This window comes from Carettochelys insculpta, chromosome 30 (genome assembly GCF_033958435.1).
Source record: "Carettochelys insculpta isolate YL-2023 chromosome 30, ASM3395843v1, whole genome shotgun sequence".
Lineage (NCBI taxonomy): Eukaryota > Metazoa > Chordata > Testudines > Carettochelyidae > Carettochelys > Carettochelys insculpta.
Window position 1 is genome coordinate 1,936,759 of NC_134166.1, and position 14,046 is coordinate 1,950,804.

The 14,046-nt window shown below is 58.6% G+C and overlaps 2 protein-coding genes across 5 annotated transcripts; both read left to right on the forward strand.

The window, feature by feature from the left end:
* Window positions 1–1,339: 1,339 nt before the first annotated feature.
* Window positions 1,340–4,015, forward strand: LOC142003632 (protein S100-A2-like). 4 transcript variants are annotated; one of them, XM_074980742.1, is made up of 3 exons: window positions 1,340–1,491; window positions 2,985–3,134; window positions 3,677–4,015. In XM_074980742.1, exons 2-3 carry the CDS (start codon window positions 2,994–2,996, stop codon window positions 3,839–3,841), a joined length of 306 nt encoding a protein of 101 aa, XP_074836843.1. In that variant the 5' UTR covers window positions 1,340–1,491; window positions 2,985–2,993; the 3' UTR covers window positions 3,842–4,015. The 4 variants fall into 4 exon arrangements, with proteins under 4 accessions (XP_074836843.1, XP_074836844.1, XP_074836845.1 ...); XM_074980743.1 differs by having other exon boundaries at window positions 1,381–1,491; window positions 2,838–3,134; XM_074980744.1 differs by lacking the exon at window positions 1,340–1,491 and adding an exon at window positions 1,512–1,592 and having other exon boundaries at window positions 2,838–3,134.
* Window positions 4,016–12,814: 8,799 nt separating this feature from the next.
* On the forward strand, window positions 12,815–13,572 carry LOC142003635 (protein S100-A2-like). Its single transcript, XM_074980747.1, has 2 exons — window positions 12,815–12,970; window positions 13,414–13,572. Exons 1-2 carry the CDS (start codon window positions 12,815–12,817, stop codon window positions 13,570–13,572), a joined length of 315 nt encoding a protein of 104 aa, XP_074836848.1.
* The last annotated feature ends 474 nt before the right edge of the window (window positions 13,573–14,046 follow it).

Sequence of the window (14,046 nt, forward strand, 5' to 3'; positions counted from 1 at the left end):
CTGGGGCATCGAATGGCAGGATCAAGGAACTGGGAGGGACCACGAGAGGACATCCTGTCCAGTCCCCTGAGTGACCATCCCTGAGAGCAGGACTAGGCACCATCCAGACCACCCCCAAGAGATGTTTATCCAACCTCTTCATAAATATCTGAAGTGATGGAGATTCCACTACCCTCCCGGGCAGCTGATTCCAGCGCTTAGCCACCCGGACAGGAAGTTTTTCCTAATGCCCCGCCTAGACCTCCCTTGCTGCAGTTAAGCTCCTTGCTCCTTGTCCTGAGCTCAGAGGCGAAGGAGACAGTTTTTTCTCCTTCCTCCTTGTAAAAACCTTTTAGGTGCTTGAAAGCCGCTCTCACACCCCTCCCAGCTTTCCTCCTTCCAAACTAAACAAACCCCAGTCCTTTAATCGTCTTTCATAGGACAGGTTCTCTGGACCTTTTAGCATTTTAATTGGTCTTCTCTGGACCTTTTCCAGCTTCTCCACATACTCCCTAAAATGTGGTGCTCAGAATGGGACACAATAAATACTCCAGTTGAGGCGTAATCAGCCCAGAGTAGAGTGGAAGAACGTCGTCTCGTGTCTTGCTTGCGACACTCCTGTGCTGATGCATCCCAGGACTGTTTGCTTTCTTGCAACGGTGCCACCCTGTTGACTCATATTTAGCTTGTGGTCCAATATGACTCCCAGATCCCCTTCCTAGGGAGTCACTTCCCATTGTGCGTGTGTGAAACTGACCCCTCTGACCCAGGTGGAGGACTTTGCATCTGGGATCGCTCTGAATTCCTGCCACCCAACGTTTCCTGGGATGTGGGGCAGCTGAGTTCACCTGGCTGGATCTGTGCTCAGGTGTGTGGGTGTGATTGCAGTTACCCAGGTGTGCCTCAGTTCTGCAATACCTGCTCGACAGGTCTCAGCTCACATGCCCAAGGCCTTGTGAGCCGGTGGGTGGCAGGTCTGTGCTAGCTAACAGGCGCAGCTGCCATTAAGATTTATGGTTTAACAGAAGCCCCAGAGCTCAAAGCGGGAAAAGTCTTTTAATTCTTCTGGGTGAGAGCTGGGGGGCTGGCTAGGCCCATGGGGCACTTGGGGTGTGCACCATCCACCCCAGAAAGGGGCTTTATCCCCACACTTCCAGCGACAATTCTCCACCTAAACCACACTGGACGTACAGCCTTTATGCAGCTCCAAAGCACCCCTGCACATTAATGAGCCCCTCGAAAGTGACCCAGCTTCCCTAGGGACCTTCCCACCTGCCGCTTAGACACCCGGTGCTGATGATTGTAACCCAGCAGGCACAGCCAGCCGGAGGCCCGAGATCCGGGAGGCTGCAGGCTGGCCCAGGGCCAGGGAGGCTAAGGGGAATTCAGATCCTGACAGGTCTGCTCTCCCCAGCAGCTGCAGGAGAACACAGCCTCCTGGGGAGCAAGCCAAACCCCCAGCTGCCTTCCCTCCCCTTCCTGGCTGCCGAGATCCCCCTCCTGCTGGGCTTGGTGAGTGTCGTGGGGATTGTTTGGGTTCGATTGCATGGCTTGGCTCAGCCACTGGCTGCATTTTGTGGGCTGCCGGGACTCCCTGGCCGGTGCCGAGTGAGGTAACTGGGCGGGCCGGGCTGTGCAAAGCCCCTCCAGTGACGCAGCAGGGGCTGAGCAAAGAGTGGCAAATGCTGGCTGCAGAGCTCTGCGCCAGTGCCGCTGGCTGGGATCAGAGGGTGGGGCGGGGCTGCTGGCTTGGGGATGGTTCTGACCCAGCAGAAATCCACACCTGCACCTCTCACCATGGCATGTGCTGGGGGGAGAGGCCCAGTGGAGCGGCCTGAGCCAGGACGCCTGGGTTCCTCACCCCTGATTTGCTGCGTAACCCAGAAGTTGTGGTGGGGGGTGGGGGGATAACCAGGTTTAATTTTCCTCTAATTTTTTTCCACCCATGTGGGGAATAAATTTTGTTCTGTGCATGGCGGCGTGGGTGGATCTGCACCCCCAGGAGACGCACAGGCTGCTGGCAGTGGGCGCCTGTGGGTGTGCTGCTAATCAGCTGGGTGGCCCGAGTGCTTAGCATACAGGGCTCACCGGAGCGGATGCAGCCTGCACTGCCCAGGGTGCGGGGCATGGGGCAGCAGCCTGCTAACGAAGCAGCAGTCAGGGGAGCTGCATTGGGCTTTCTTGCCTCAAGGCTGCTCACTCTCCCGTCGTCTCTCCTTACCCCTAGACTGTCAGCGGTGTGGGGCAGGGACCGACTGGGCGGAGCAGCTAGGCAGGGCCCTGCAGCAGGATCCAGGGGTCTTGGAGGACCTGCTGCCATCCTAGCGGGAGTGCGACCAAAGCCCAGTCCACGCAGGGCCCTCGCTGGTAGCAGAACTGCAGCAGGAAGGCTCAATAATGGAGCCCGGCCCAGGGAATCCGGTGGCAGGACAAGCCAGGCTGGTTCCGGTGTGTGTCACACGCAGGCCCGGCACCGGCCCCAGGGTCAGACACGAGGGGCTGGGCTTTGTGGCCCTTGTCGGTCTCCTTCCCACGGTTAGCTGATCTCCCTGCAGAGGGGCCGGAGAAACCCGCCCACCATGGCCACCTCCGCAGGTAATGTGGGCTTTTGCTTCAGTCCCAAGAGCTGAGACCTGGCAGGGGGCGGGGGGCTACCCTGCCACGCCCTGGCCCCCAGTCCTGCTGTAGATTCTCTGGCCCGAAGGGATCAGTTAGCCCCAGCCTGCCAGGCCCCTGAGCCTCGCCAGGGATTCCAGCAGCTGGCCCGTCGCTGCTGGCGGAGACAGGCCCCCGTCTGCAGTGACTGCTGGTGATGGAGCCTCTGGCGTCGCGGTGAAAAGCTTGTTCCTTATTTCCAGGGAGAACAGACCCTGCCGTGGCTCCCAGCTGGGGGGTCGCCTCCTCCCATGACAGCAACACCCGCTCTCAGAAATCCCTCCCCCGGCTGGTGCCTGCTGAGCCAGGCCTTGGGCTGAGTCTCCTGGCTCTTTCCTGACCCCTCGCAGGTCGCCTGGATGGCTTCCTCCTTGGAGCAGGCCCTTGGGCTGCTGGTCAGCACTTTCTACAAGTACTCCGGCAGGGAGGGCGACAGGTACAAGCTCAGCAAGGCGGAGATGAAAGAGCTGCTGCTCACGGAGCTGCCCAGCTTTGTGGGGGTAAGCTGGGGAAGAGGCTTGGGGTGGGGCACCCGGGCTGGACCGGCGGCTTGGCATGAGTGGACATGCAGCCAGTGGGGCTCCCCAGTGAGCAGCAGCCACGGCTGGGGCCTGTATTTCTGTAGCTCTCCAAGCACTTCACAAGGGCAGTCTTGTAACACAGGCAGGCGGAATCGAACTGGGGAGCTCAGCGCCAGAGCCTCTGCCACGTGCGCGAACGACCAGCTGCCTATTAGCTCAGGCTGCAGAGTCCACTCATGAGGCTCCCTGTGTGTGGTTTCAGGGCCACTAGAGGGGACAGGACGCTGCACTGCGAGAGCGTGTCAATTACAGTATCGTCTGGGGAAACCGAGTCACGGGCCAGGGCGTTCCATGGGCGCACGCAGCTGGTCAGTGGTTGAGCCAGGAACAGGGCCTGGAAGCCCTGGCCCCGAGCTGTGCGCTGTAACCACTACACCAGCCTCCCTCCTGCCCGTGCACCGATTCCCTTGTGCCCAGTTGTACCCGGCAGCGCCCACATCTCTCTCCTTGCCCTGCTGCAGGACCAGGTGGATGAAGGTGGCCTGAAGGAGATGATGGAGAAACTGGATGCCTATAGAGACAAGGAGCTGGACTTCCAGGAGTACGCCGTGTTCCTGGCCCTCACGGCTGGGCTCTGTGACAAGTTTTTCCGGGAGTGCGCTGACGAGAGCAACCGCAAGGTGTGAGCCTGGTGCGGCCTTGCGTGGCCGTGGGGCGAGGGGCAGTAAAGAGAGTCAAGCCAGCTGATTCTATTGTGTCGTGGGAGCAGAGGCCAGGATCGGGCCCCTTTGTCCCAGGTAACCACCAGTGTTCTTGCTAATTCTCTCCAGCTGCAGGAGAAATAAATTTTGTTCTGTGCACCAAGGCTTGTGTGGATGTGCCCCACCTACAGAAACACATGTGGCCGGCTGTGGGCACTCAGCTAATGAGCTGGGCAGCACCTGAATCTCTCCTGGGTGGTGGCCCAAAGGCTCAGCTTCCAGGGAACGCTGGGTCCCCAGCTGTCCATCCCAGCGGGGCCTTGCTGCTGAACCCTCTGTGGCAGGAGCAGAAACGGGGCATGTGGCCAGGCAGGTGCAGGGCAGAGTCTGATCCAGCACACAGATCTCACCCTCCAGGACAATCCTCACACCCCCTTCCCTGCAAGCAGCCCCTCTCGTGAGCCCGGGACAGGCAGGGTAGCACAGTGGGATCTTCTGCATGGGTGGTGCCGGTCCCACCCACACCCAGCCCTGTGGGACTGCAGAGGAATCTCAGCCTGGCCACACGCATGTCGGGCTGGTTTCATGGACATGCAGAGGCAGGTGAGGTAGCCTCAGGGCTTTGCTTTCTGTGGGCTCAGGCTCAGCGATCCCAAGGGGCCGTTGCAATCACCTCTGCAGACAGCTCCTGCGTAGGCCAGGCCAGACAACCCCCCTGCCCGAGCCCCTAGAGCAGAGTTAAACACCCCTTCATGGTTTTGAGATGGCCGGTGATGGAGACTCTCTTCGCCGTCCCTCGGGGTAATCGCTCACACCGTCAGAAATCGACCCTTACTCCCACTGCGAATGCGGCTCGCCTCAGCTGGCGGTCCAGGGCTGGCGTGGGGCCGTCTGTGTGTCTTTGCTCCCCCAGGGACGCAGCTGTGTCCCTAAGGACTCACAAGGCTGCTCTGCCAGGTGCTGGGGGCTTGTGCCCTAGAGCTCACTGACTATTAGAGACTCTTCCCCATTCCCACCTGCTGATCTATTGCTTTTATACAACACCCTCCCCACAGGCCAGGGCCCGATGTACTGTAAGACGCAAAGCACCCCTGAAAGGCAGCCACGTCCGGAGTGGCAGAAACTCCTGCGTGCTGGACAGGTGTGCACAGCTGTGGCCAAGGAGCCACAGAGACCAGGCAGAGCCTTTGTGGCTTTGCCCCAGCCTCTCAGAATGAGGTGGAACTTGCTGATGAATCTCAGCAGAGGGGATACGGACCCCGGCTTGCACAGAGATCTGGAGTTTCAGACCTCTGCACCAGTAGCCCCACTCTCTGGCTTGGCAGAGGGATTATAATACAGAGCCGGGAATTCAGTTTTCTTGACTGCTGGTCTTGGGCTGTAATACCCACTACTCCCCACTCCCCCGTGCGCTGGAACTGAGCTGAGTTCAGCCACGTCAGGGCCAGGAAAGGAGCCCTGGTGCACCAGGCGGCGGAGGAGAAAGCTGGGATGAGGCCTTGCTCAGTCTCCTCCTTGCCTTGGGTAGGAGGAGATGTCAAGGAGCTCCCAGGGCAGGGGCAGGGGCAGGGATGGGCAGCTGCTGCCCCCGCATCCCTGTGGCTGGCTGGGAAGAGGACACAGGGAGGGGCAGGGTCCGGGGACAGAAGGTGCAGAGGAGATGCAGGGGAGCTGCCCCAGCAAACATCTGCCCTCCACCCAGAGGCTGAGTCACGGTGCAGCCATAACCCTCAGCCTGCCCCTGGGATCCATTATCGCCTCCTTGGCCAGGCCCCGCAGCTGCTCCGGGGACAGCTGGCGCACGGCCTGCAGCCCCTGCCCGGGGGCCCGGCCAGAACACGAAACACAGAGGCAGAGTCGGGCTCTGCAGAGCAGCTGAGGCGGGGTCTGATGGCAGGTGCAAAGCCTTTAACGTAGCAAAGCCGGCGCAGACGTGCTGGGCTGAGCCCTCCCTGGCGCCCACATCCCTGGCACCGCCAGGGCAGGAGCATCTTCTATAAACGTCAGAACATTGCCTGAGCCCCGGCTTAGCCCCCTGCAGCGGTAGGTGCCCTAGATACAAGGGAGCTGAGTTCAGGCTGCTCATTGGGCCTTGGCCCCACTCTCCCGGCATTCGCTGCCCCCAGAGCAAGCACCAGGGCCTCCGGCGAGTCATTGCACCGTTTAAGTCTCCTACAAAATGGTAACGGGACTCCCCCGCCGCCGCGAGTCCTGCTGCTCCCGGTTAGCCCCTTCCCCCCCCGCCAATGCCCCCGCTCTTCTCAGCAAGAGAGAAACTTTCCATGCCGGTGGCCTGCTCCTCTCTGGGCCCCACCCACTGATGGGCTCAGCTGATCCACTGAGAGCAAGAGTCTGCCTGCACCGACCCAGCATTCAGGCCCCTCCCTGCCAAGCGATGCCCCAGAGGCACCCGCCTGCGCTATTTATAAGGGCCCAAACCACCAACAAAGCCAGCTATTGTTTTCCACTTGAAAACTTCCCTTCTCATTTTTTCCATCCCGGCCCTAGCTCTGCAAACAGCCAGAGCCACCCCAGCTGAGCTGGTCTTTTGCAGCCCAGCTGGCCTGCCCCACGCCCCTGGGGGGACCAATCAGCTTCCGCAGGGAGTAAGGCAATTGACAACAGATTTAACCTACTTCCTAGCTGGAGCCCAGAGTCCAGCCTGGGAGGGGGCTGGGGTGGAGGTGCCCAGGGGCGCCTCTCAGTCAGTGATTCTAAGCTAACGCTGCAGACGACATCCTTTCCCCGGGCTAGAAGCAGCCATGTTTCCAGAGGGTACTGTGCTGTTGTTACAGAGTGGTGGGGGTCCCCAGGCCCTGCTCCCAGCCGCAGGCAGAGGTGTCTCTGGTTCAGCAGGAGAACAGGAGGGTTATGAGGCCACAGGGACACGGCGTAAAACAGACTTGTCAGAGCAGGAACCAGAAACCTCAGTACCATCCACCCTGGGGAGAGGGACCCAGAGGGGGTCTCCAAGCCAGGCTGTAGCTGGGGTGGTCTTCCTCCCTCTCCAGCCAGACCAGACTGCCCCACCCCACAGCCCAGTTCCAGTTCCAACCAGCCAGGCCCCTCCTAAAGGTGTCACCTGGCTGCCTGGGTTACCAGGGCCGTGGAGGCCATTGCCTACGTGTGAGAAGTCATCACACCACAACTCCCTTCACCACCTATACACTGATGCTGTGCCTGGGGAAACTGAGGCACTCACCTTGTGTAACTACAGGTCAGCAGGAACCACATGCAGTTTAAGCAGGGGAATAAACTTGCCTCACACCACGCATCATCACAACTGTGCACAGCTGCAAGCATTTGTGCCTGTCTTCTCTTTGTTTCTGATGCATTACTCGAAGAGCAGGGGGTTTATTTGATGTCGTTTGTCGAGAGAGGAACTTTCACTCTCAGGGTAAAACCTGCAAGCTTCTGACACAACCCCAGGTTTCAGGACACGTCATTACGCAGTCTGGAACCACCAGCGAAAAGCTCTAAAAGCTGACACGTCAGACCAGAAATCATCAGTGTGTTTTCCCATCACATGCTCAGCCTGCCCGCGTTAGCCCCTCTGTGTCCACTGCTATCACGGAACAGCTGAACCACTCACAGGTCTTTGGAAGTATTTATCTGGAAAGTTGTACCAAGTTTATAAATCTTTGGGTGGGGTGGCGGGGAGATGACAGACGACATTAGCAGCAATCAAACAATCGTGGAACCCGAGAGCTTTTGTTTAAAGTGACAGACTAACGCAGTCAGGGGCTCTTCCTGTCTTATGCGGCGTTTGCCTCTTGCAGAGTAGGCTGCATCCTCCGCCTTCAGTCTGTTATTTGTTGTAGCTCACAAAGGCTGACGTGTTTATCTGCACCACAGCCACGGGGGGAAGCAGCAGGGAAGGGCTTGGCACCCCTCTCCGGAGAGTGGGGAAGTGAGGCACAGAAGGTGGGGCCAGGAAAGAATCTAGGCAGGCGAGTTTTGGGCTTAGTGAGGCATAACCCTCAGTTTTAGCTCCACTATGTGCCACAAAATTCCCACAGAGCTTTGTGGGCACCTGACCTTCCTATGGCACCAACCGAACACCCCTCTGTGTGGGGTCTGGCTGGGTACCACCCCAAGCTCAGAAAGACCTGTGAACTGGGCAGGGTTGGGGGTTGGCTCTCCCCAGAGGTGAAGGGCAGCAGGTGTGCCCTGGTGCTGCAGCAGAAGCCACCAGGGAGCAATTTAGTGAGCTGGCAGGACCCTGGGGTGCAATAGGACTGGAGTCACGGCATGGGGGGGTGGGGTCCCCAGGCCCTGGCCCCAACCTCAGGCAGGGGGGACTCTGGTTCAGCAGGGGGAGCAGGAGGGTTATGGAGTGACAGGGACACGGCGTAGAACAGACTTGTCAGAGCAGGAACCAGAAGCCATCAGCACCATCCGTCTTGGGGAGAGGGGCCCAGAGGGGTCACCGAGCCAGATCCCTGGCCCCCTTCCTCCCTCTCCAGCCAGACCAGACTGCCCCACCGCCCCAGCCCAGTTCCTATTCAAACCAGCCTGGCCCCTCCTCCTGCCTCTGTCCTGTGTCTGGGAGAGGATGGCAGGGAAGGAAGATGGCACCTGGCTGCCGAGGTTACAAACAGCATGAAGAATCATTGCCTACGTGTGAGAAGTCTTCGCTCTGAAACTCCCCTCACCACTAGGCACCGATGCTGTGTCTAGGGAAACTGAGGCACAGTGGGACACACACGCAGCTGAGCCAGGGGAATAAAACTCTCCCACATTGCATGTTGTCACACCAGGACACGTCAGACATGTGGAGTTACTTTGCCCCTGGCCTGGCCCAGTTGTGTGCCGGGCCTGAGGTGGCAGGCAGGTGCTGCGCGTCCCTCCTAGGCCAGGTCCTGTTCAGAGGTAGGCTGGAGGAGCAGCAGCTGGTGTGAGGGTGGGAGACGCAGGTTCAATCCCCTCCTTGTGCCGGAGGGGGAGGAAGGGCTGGGATGGGAGAGAGCGTCCCAGGAGCTCCTTGAGCCAGGGGACTCCTGGAGTCATATATTCCGAGGCCAGCAGCCTATGGGGCTGGGGAGTTGCTCCACCATAGCACCCAGGGCAGCGGGTTCAGCCACACACTCAGCCCAATTTCAACACTCTCCGCGGCTTAGGGCGTGGACTCGACGGCAATTTGCTGCAACTCGGGGGGTGGATCTGGCTTGGGGGTGTTTCCCAGGCTCACCCTGATGGCTGGAAGTTCTGTGGGGAGTCTGCTTCCGGCGCTGGGAAAGAAGGTGGCTTCAGGACGGCCAGGAGCTCCTGCTGGATCCCCGCACACCTGCCCCTGCTCGGCTCTCTGGAATCCTGCTCCTGCGTGGTTGTGTTGGAGAGGTCTGTCCCTGTGGTTAATGGCTGCCCTCTTCCCCCAGGGCGGGGGCAGCTCCGGAGGTTGCCCTGAGGTCGGGAAGCAAAGGAAATGGAGGTTTCTGGCATGATGGGCCCCGCAGTCTGCAGCAGCGGTGGAGGTGCAAAGGCGGTGGGGTGGGCGGGAAGGAGGAGAACCCTTGTGGTGCTGCATCCCTTGCAACGTGCCTCTGGAGGGTCACTTGGGCTGGTTCCTGGCGCCTGCTCCATTGTTTTCAAGGCAAAGGTGCTTTACGCAGCAGCCACCCTGGCAAACAGCTGCCCAGCCAGGCCCAGGCCTGCTCTGGGAACGGGGCATTGATCCTCAGCATAGGCAGAGTGGGGCTATGTGCCTGGGAGTTGTGGGGAGGGGAGAAGAGCTTCCGGAGGAGCTGGCGTCACCCCTTTGACCCCAGAGTCTTCCACAATCTCTGCCCTTCCCCCTGGCTGCTCTGAACAGCCCACGGGCGGCTGCCCTGGGGCATGTGGGGCTGAGCTGGGCATCGAGCTGTTCATTCACCTGCCCAGGGAGGGCTGGGCTTTGGCTCCAGCTCCCTGTACTGGCAGGGAGAACTGGGAATAAGGTCCCCCTCCTGCAGGGTCCTGCATCCGCTGCTCCGTTGGAGAAGCTGGGACGTGGTTGGGAACATGATCTGGCCTTGGCCCCAAACTGTTGGGCCATCTCCAGCATGAAGGTTATCTGTCTGTCTGTCTGTCTATCCCCATCCACCATCTATCTATCTATCTATCTATTCTTACCCACCTCATCTCTACCTTTCTCTCTCTCTGGCTATGTCTGCACAGCAGTGTTATTCCAAAACAAGCTATTCTGGAATACCCCCTGAAACCACCCCCAACTCCTGCATCTGATGAAGTGGGTCTTTGCCCATGAAAGCTGATGCTCCAAAATACCTGTTCGTCTATAAGGTGCCACAGGACTTCTTACTTTCGAAGATACAGACTAACACGGCTCCTCTCCGATACTATTCTGGAATAGGTATTTCGAGAGCAGGCTGCTACACACGAGTGCTGTTTTGAAATAGAGTGTCCGGACACAACAGAACCTATCTGGAAACAGAGCCCTTGGACGCATGGGGGCTTGTTTCAAAACAGCCCATATTTCCTGTCTTCGCAGCCCCTGGTTTGGAACAAGAGCCATTCCTGCTGCAATGAGGTCTACCAGCTTCGAAACAGGAATTGCGTTGTGTAGACGCTCACAAAGTTATTTTAAAAAAATGGTCGTTAGCCTGAAGTACCTTTGTTGTATAGACATATGCTGCCTGTGGCTCTGTCTATCTATAGCCTCAGAGGTGCTGAGATCACTGACAAAGGGGAGTGAAGTCTCTGCTCTATAGCCTTGGCTGAGAGCCTGTTGGCTGTTAGCTCCTGTAACAGAAGCACTTGGCTATAGCCTCATATCTATGAAATAAGAAGAGAGATTCTGAAATAGCTTCTTTTGAAATAACGCGATCTACACACAAAATGCGCTGGGCTATTTCAAACTAGAGTGTCCAGAGCCGGCAGAGCCTATTTCAGAACAGAGCCCTTGGACACACTGGGATTTATTCTGTTCCCTGTGTACACAGCCGCTGTTTTGAAAGAGACACTATTTCATCTGCAGTGAAGGTTTGCCTATTTTGAAATAAGCCAGTTGCTATGTTGCAATCATTTTGAAATAGCAGTTGCCTTGTGCAGATGCTCACAAAGTTATTTCAAAATAACTTTGCTGTGTAGACACACTCTGTCTTTCCTTGCTTGCTTGCTTCCTTCCTGGTTCTCGCTCTCTTATTCTACTGCTCAACACGCTGCCCAGAGCATCTTCAGTGGAGGTCCCCTGGAAGGTCGCTCCCCACCCTTTCAGGTCCCTTGCCTGGCCCAGCTGAGCAGACCGGAGCAGGTCGCTGGCCAAGCTGGCAGAGAAGCAGGCGTTGCCTGCCGCAGGCTGGAGTTAGTTGGCTTGTGGGCATGTATAGGGGCAGGAAACCCTCGCTGTAATTCATTTCCATCCCATCCGGCTCACTTGGCAAAGCCAGGCATCTCCGGGGCTCCCCGGCGTGTTCTGCTGCCAGCGTGGGGCCCAGTGACCATCTGTGGCTGGATACGCCCAGCAGAAATTCCTTCCATGTGTGTGTGGGCCTCAGGTGTCATGTCCCTGACCCACACTGTCCTCAGCGGACGCAGCAGCTGGGGAAGGTGACACCTCTCCCATGTATATGCCCTGGGGGAAGATGCCTCAGTTCTCCAGCAGCTGGTCCAAACCCTTGAAATCGGGGGGATGATTGCGCTGGGCTCTGGAGCCAGGTCAGAGCTGGGCTTAAGCTGGTCTTCCACGCAGAGCCTGTGCCAGGCCCCTTGAATCCACCCAGAGAGCTGGGCTGGCCTCAGAGGTGTGATGCTCCTGCCGAATTCGGCGTGACGTTGGCTGTGGCTGTCTGATTCCGAGAGCTCTGCAGACAGAGGCGTCCACAGAGAGGAGTCAGCTCCTCTGAGGCATTGGGAACGCCCCCAGGGACACGGTCAAACAGCTCCATGGTGGTCACGGGATGCGTTCCTCTGAGCCACCGTCTCCTCCCCAGCTCAGCCTCCCATTGGCGTGAGCGGATCCCCCACAGCGCCCCTCCACAGTGCCTCTCGGCCGCAGCCGCTGGGGGGGCAGGATCCCTGGGGCTGCTGCCTCAAGGGTCAGCGGACAGAAGTCTCCACTGAGGTTAGAAATAACAAGTGGTCCTGGGGCACCTGGGAGACTAGCCCATGTGCATGAGATTTTGTGGGCAAAACCCACTTCCTCAGGGGGAGAATGGAGGGAAACCAGAATCTGAGGTTTATGTGGCAGGGGGTGGGGGAGGGGAAATAAATAAATTAACAAATAATGAGGGTCCCCTGTCACCAGGAGGACCAGCTGACGCCACACATTGAGCTGGACATGGCCCATTCCTGCGACTGTCGTTGGGTGGAATTGCCCTGCGCCGGTACAGGAGAGTTCAGATCTCTGTTCAGGCCCAGGCTTAAGGTGCCAGATTTGTAAATGAACTCCAAGTCCGCTGTCCCCCTCTGCGGTGGGATCCTGTTGTGGAAGGGCGGCGCCTTGTTCCTCCATTATGGACGCTCCAGGGAGGTTAACGTGCTCCCTGCCAGGCGTGTGCGTGTTCCCAGCCCTGATGTCAGGCCAGGCATTGTCGCAAGAACATACAAATGGCCAGACTGGGTCAGCCAAAGGTCTGTCCAGCCCCGTGTGTTGCCTTTCAACAGCGGCTGATGCTGGGTACCCAGAGGGAGTGAACCTCCCCTGTCGCCCATTTCTGGCCTGTGACAAAGGCCAGGGAGTCCCTCCCTGCCCAGCCTGGCTAACAGCCGTCAATGGGCCCATCCTCCAGGAATTTATCTAGTTCTTTTTTGAACCCCACTAAATTCCTGGTCTTCACAACCTCCCGCAGCGAGGAGTTCCACAGATCAGACGTGCCTGGGTCCTCCCTGAGCTCCCTGCGTTGATTCTGCTACATGGCCCACCCACATGGACCCCCAGGGCCTCCCACATCCTCTGTGTACCTGGTGGAGCGTGTTGTCTGCTAACTCACTGGCTCTTCTCCAGCCTTTCAGCCCTGCGGGATGGCGGCCTTGGTAGCCCCGCAGACCCTGCAGCAGGCTCTGGCCGAGCTGGTGTGCACCTTCCAGCGCTACGCCAGACAGGAAGGGGACAGATTCATGCTCAGCCACAGGGAGCTGAGGGAACTGCTGGAGAAGGAGCTGCCCAGCCTGGGCAATGTGAGTAGGTGTGCGGCGGACGAGGGCACTGAGGCTGGCTGGGATGGAGCCGTTGGGAAGAGACAAGAGGAGCCTTGACTCAGAATCGGTTACAAGCTGGGGGTGGTAATTCCTGGCACCCAGGGCCTCGGGTGCAAAGCCCCAGCAGGGGTGACAGTCTTGGTGCTCTCATACGCCCAGGGTGGGAGGGGAAACAGGCAGGAGGCGGCGGAAGTGAGGTGATCAAGGTCGCCCAGCGAGCCAGCGGCAGAGTTGGGAAAGAGCCCAGTTCTCACCAGTGCCCTGCCCGCTAGGCCATGCTGCCTCTTGAGCTTTCTGGTTTATTTTAAACATGTTTTTCCTTAAAGGCAGGTATCCTGCACCCTCGCAGCTGTTCTACCCACTAGGCAATCGGTCCCCGCTGGTTGTTCACTTGCCCCATGATTCACCTTCCCTCCCCCCAGGTCCAAGTGAAGGAAGGCGCCTTCGAGGAACTGCTGGGCATTCTGGACACTGACAAAGACAGGGAAGTCAGCTTTGAGGAGTACATTCGCTTTGTGGCCGTGGCGTGCACCTTGTGCCATGAGTTCTTCATGGACTTCCCTGTAGGTCTGCCGCGTTGACAATAGACCTGCCCCTGCTGGAGCGCTGCGTGGCTGGCTTTGGGCAGGGCCTCCATGCAAAGCCAGAGAGCGAAATGACCGGCGGAGCCGCATCACACGGAGAACCAGCGGAGCGGCCTCAGAACCTGAACTCATACGTAGCCCCTCACGTGGCTCACGGCCACACCCCTGTGCTGAAGGAGACTCTCCCCCCACCAGTGGCAGAAGAGCCGTGTTTCTCTGCCCTGGAGAGGAGGGTCACTAAAGGCAACTAGGGGCTCGTGAGGCATTGAAAACGGTGTTTCAGTCTAAAGCAAAACACATCCCCTGTCCCCACTTGCCACATCCCTGGTCCATCAACAGAGGCTATATTCTGTCGAGCAGCGCGCCGTCTAAGCTTTTCCCAGCCATGTGTACAATACATTTTGTTATGTGTACCAAGGCCTGGGCAGAGACGATTCACCAATGGAAACACACACTGCTGGTCACGGGCAC

Coding starts and splice junctions, on each gene's coding strand:
- LOC142003632 (XM_074980742.1), top strand. CDS start 2,994: ATGGCTTCCTCCTTGGAGCAGGCCCTTGGGCTGCTGGTCAGCACTTTC. Junction 3,135..3,676: donor AGCTGCCCAGCTTTGTGGGG/GTAAGCTGGGGA, acceptor GCCCTGCTGCAG/GACCAGGTGGATGAAGGTGG.
- LOC142003635 (XM_074980747.1), top strand. CDS start 12,815: ATGGCGGCCTTGGTAGCCCCGCAGACCCTGCAGCAGGCTCTGGCCGAG. Junction 12,971..13,413: donor AGCTGCCCAGCCTGGGCAAT/GTGAGTAGGTGT, acceptor CCCTCCCCCCAG/GTCCAAGTGAAGGAAGGCGC.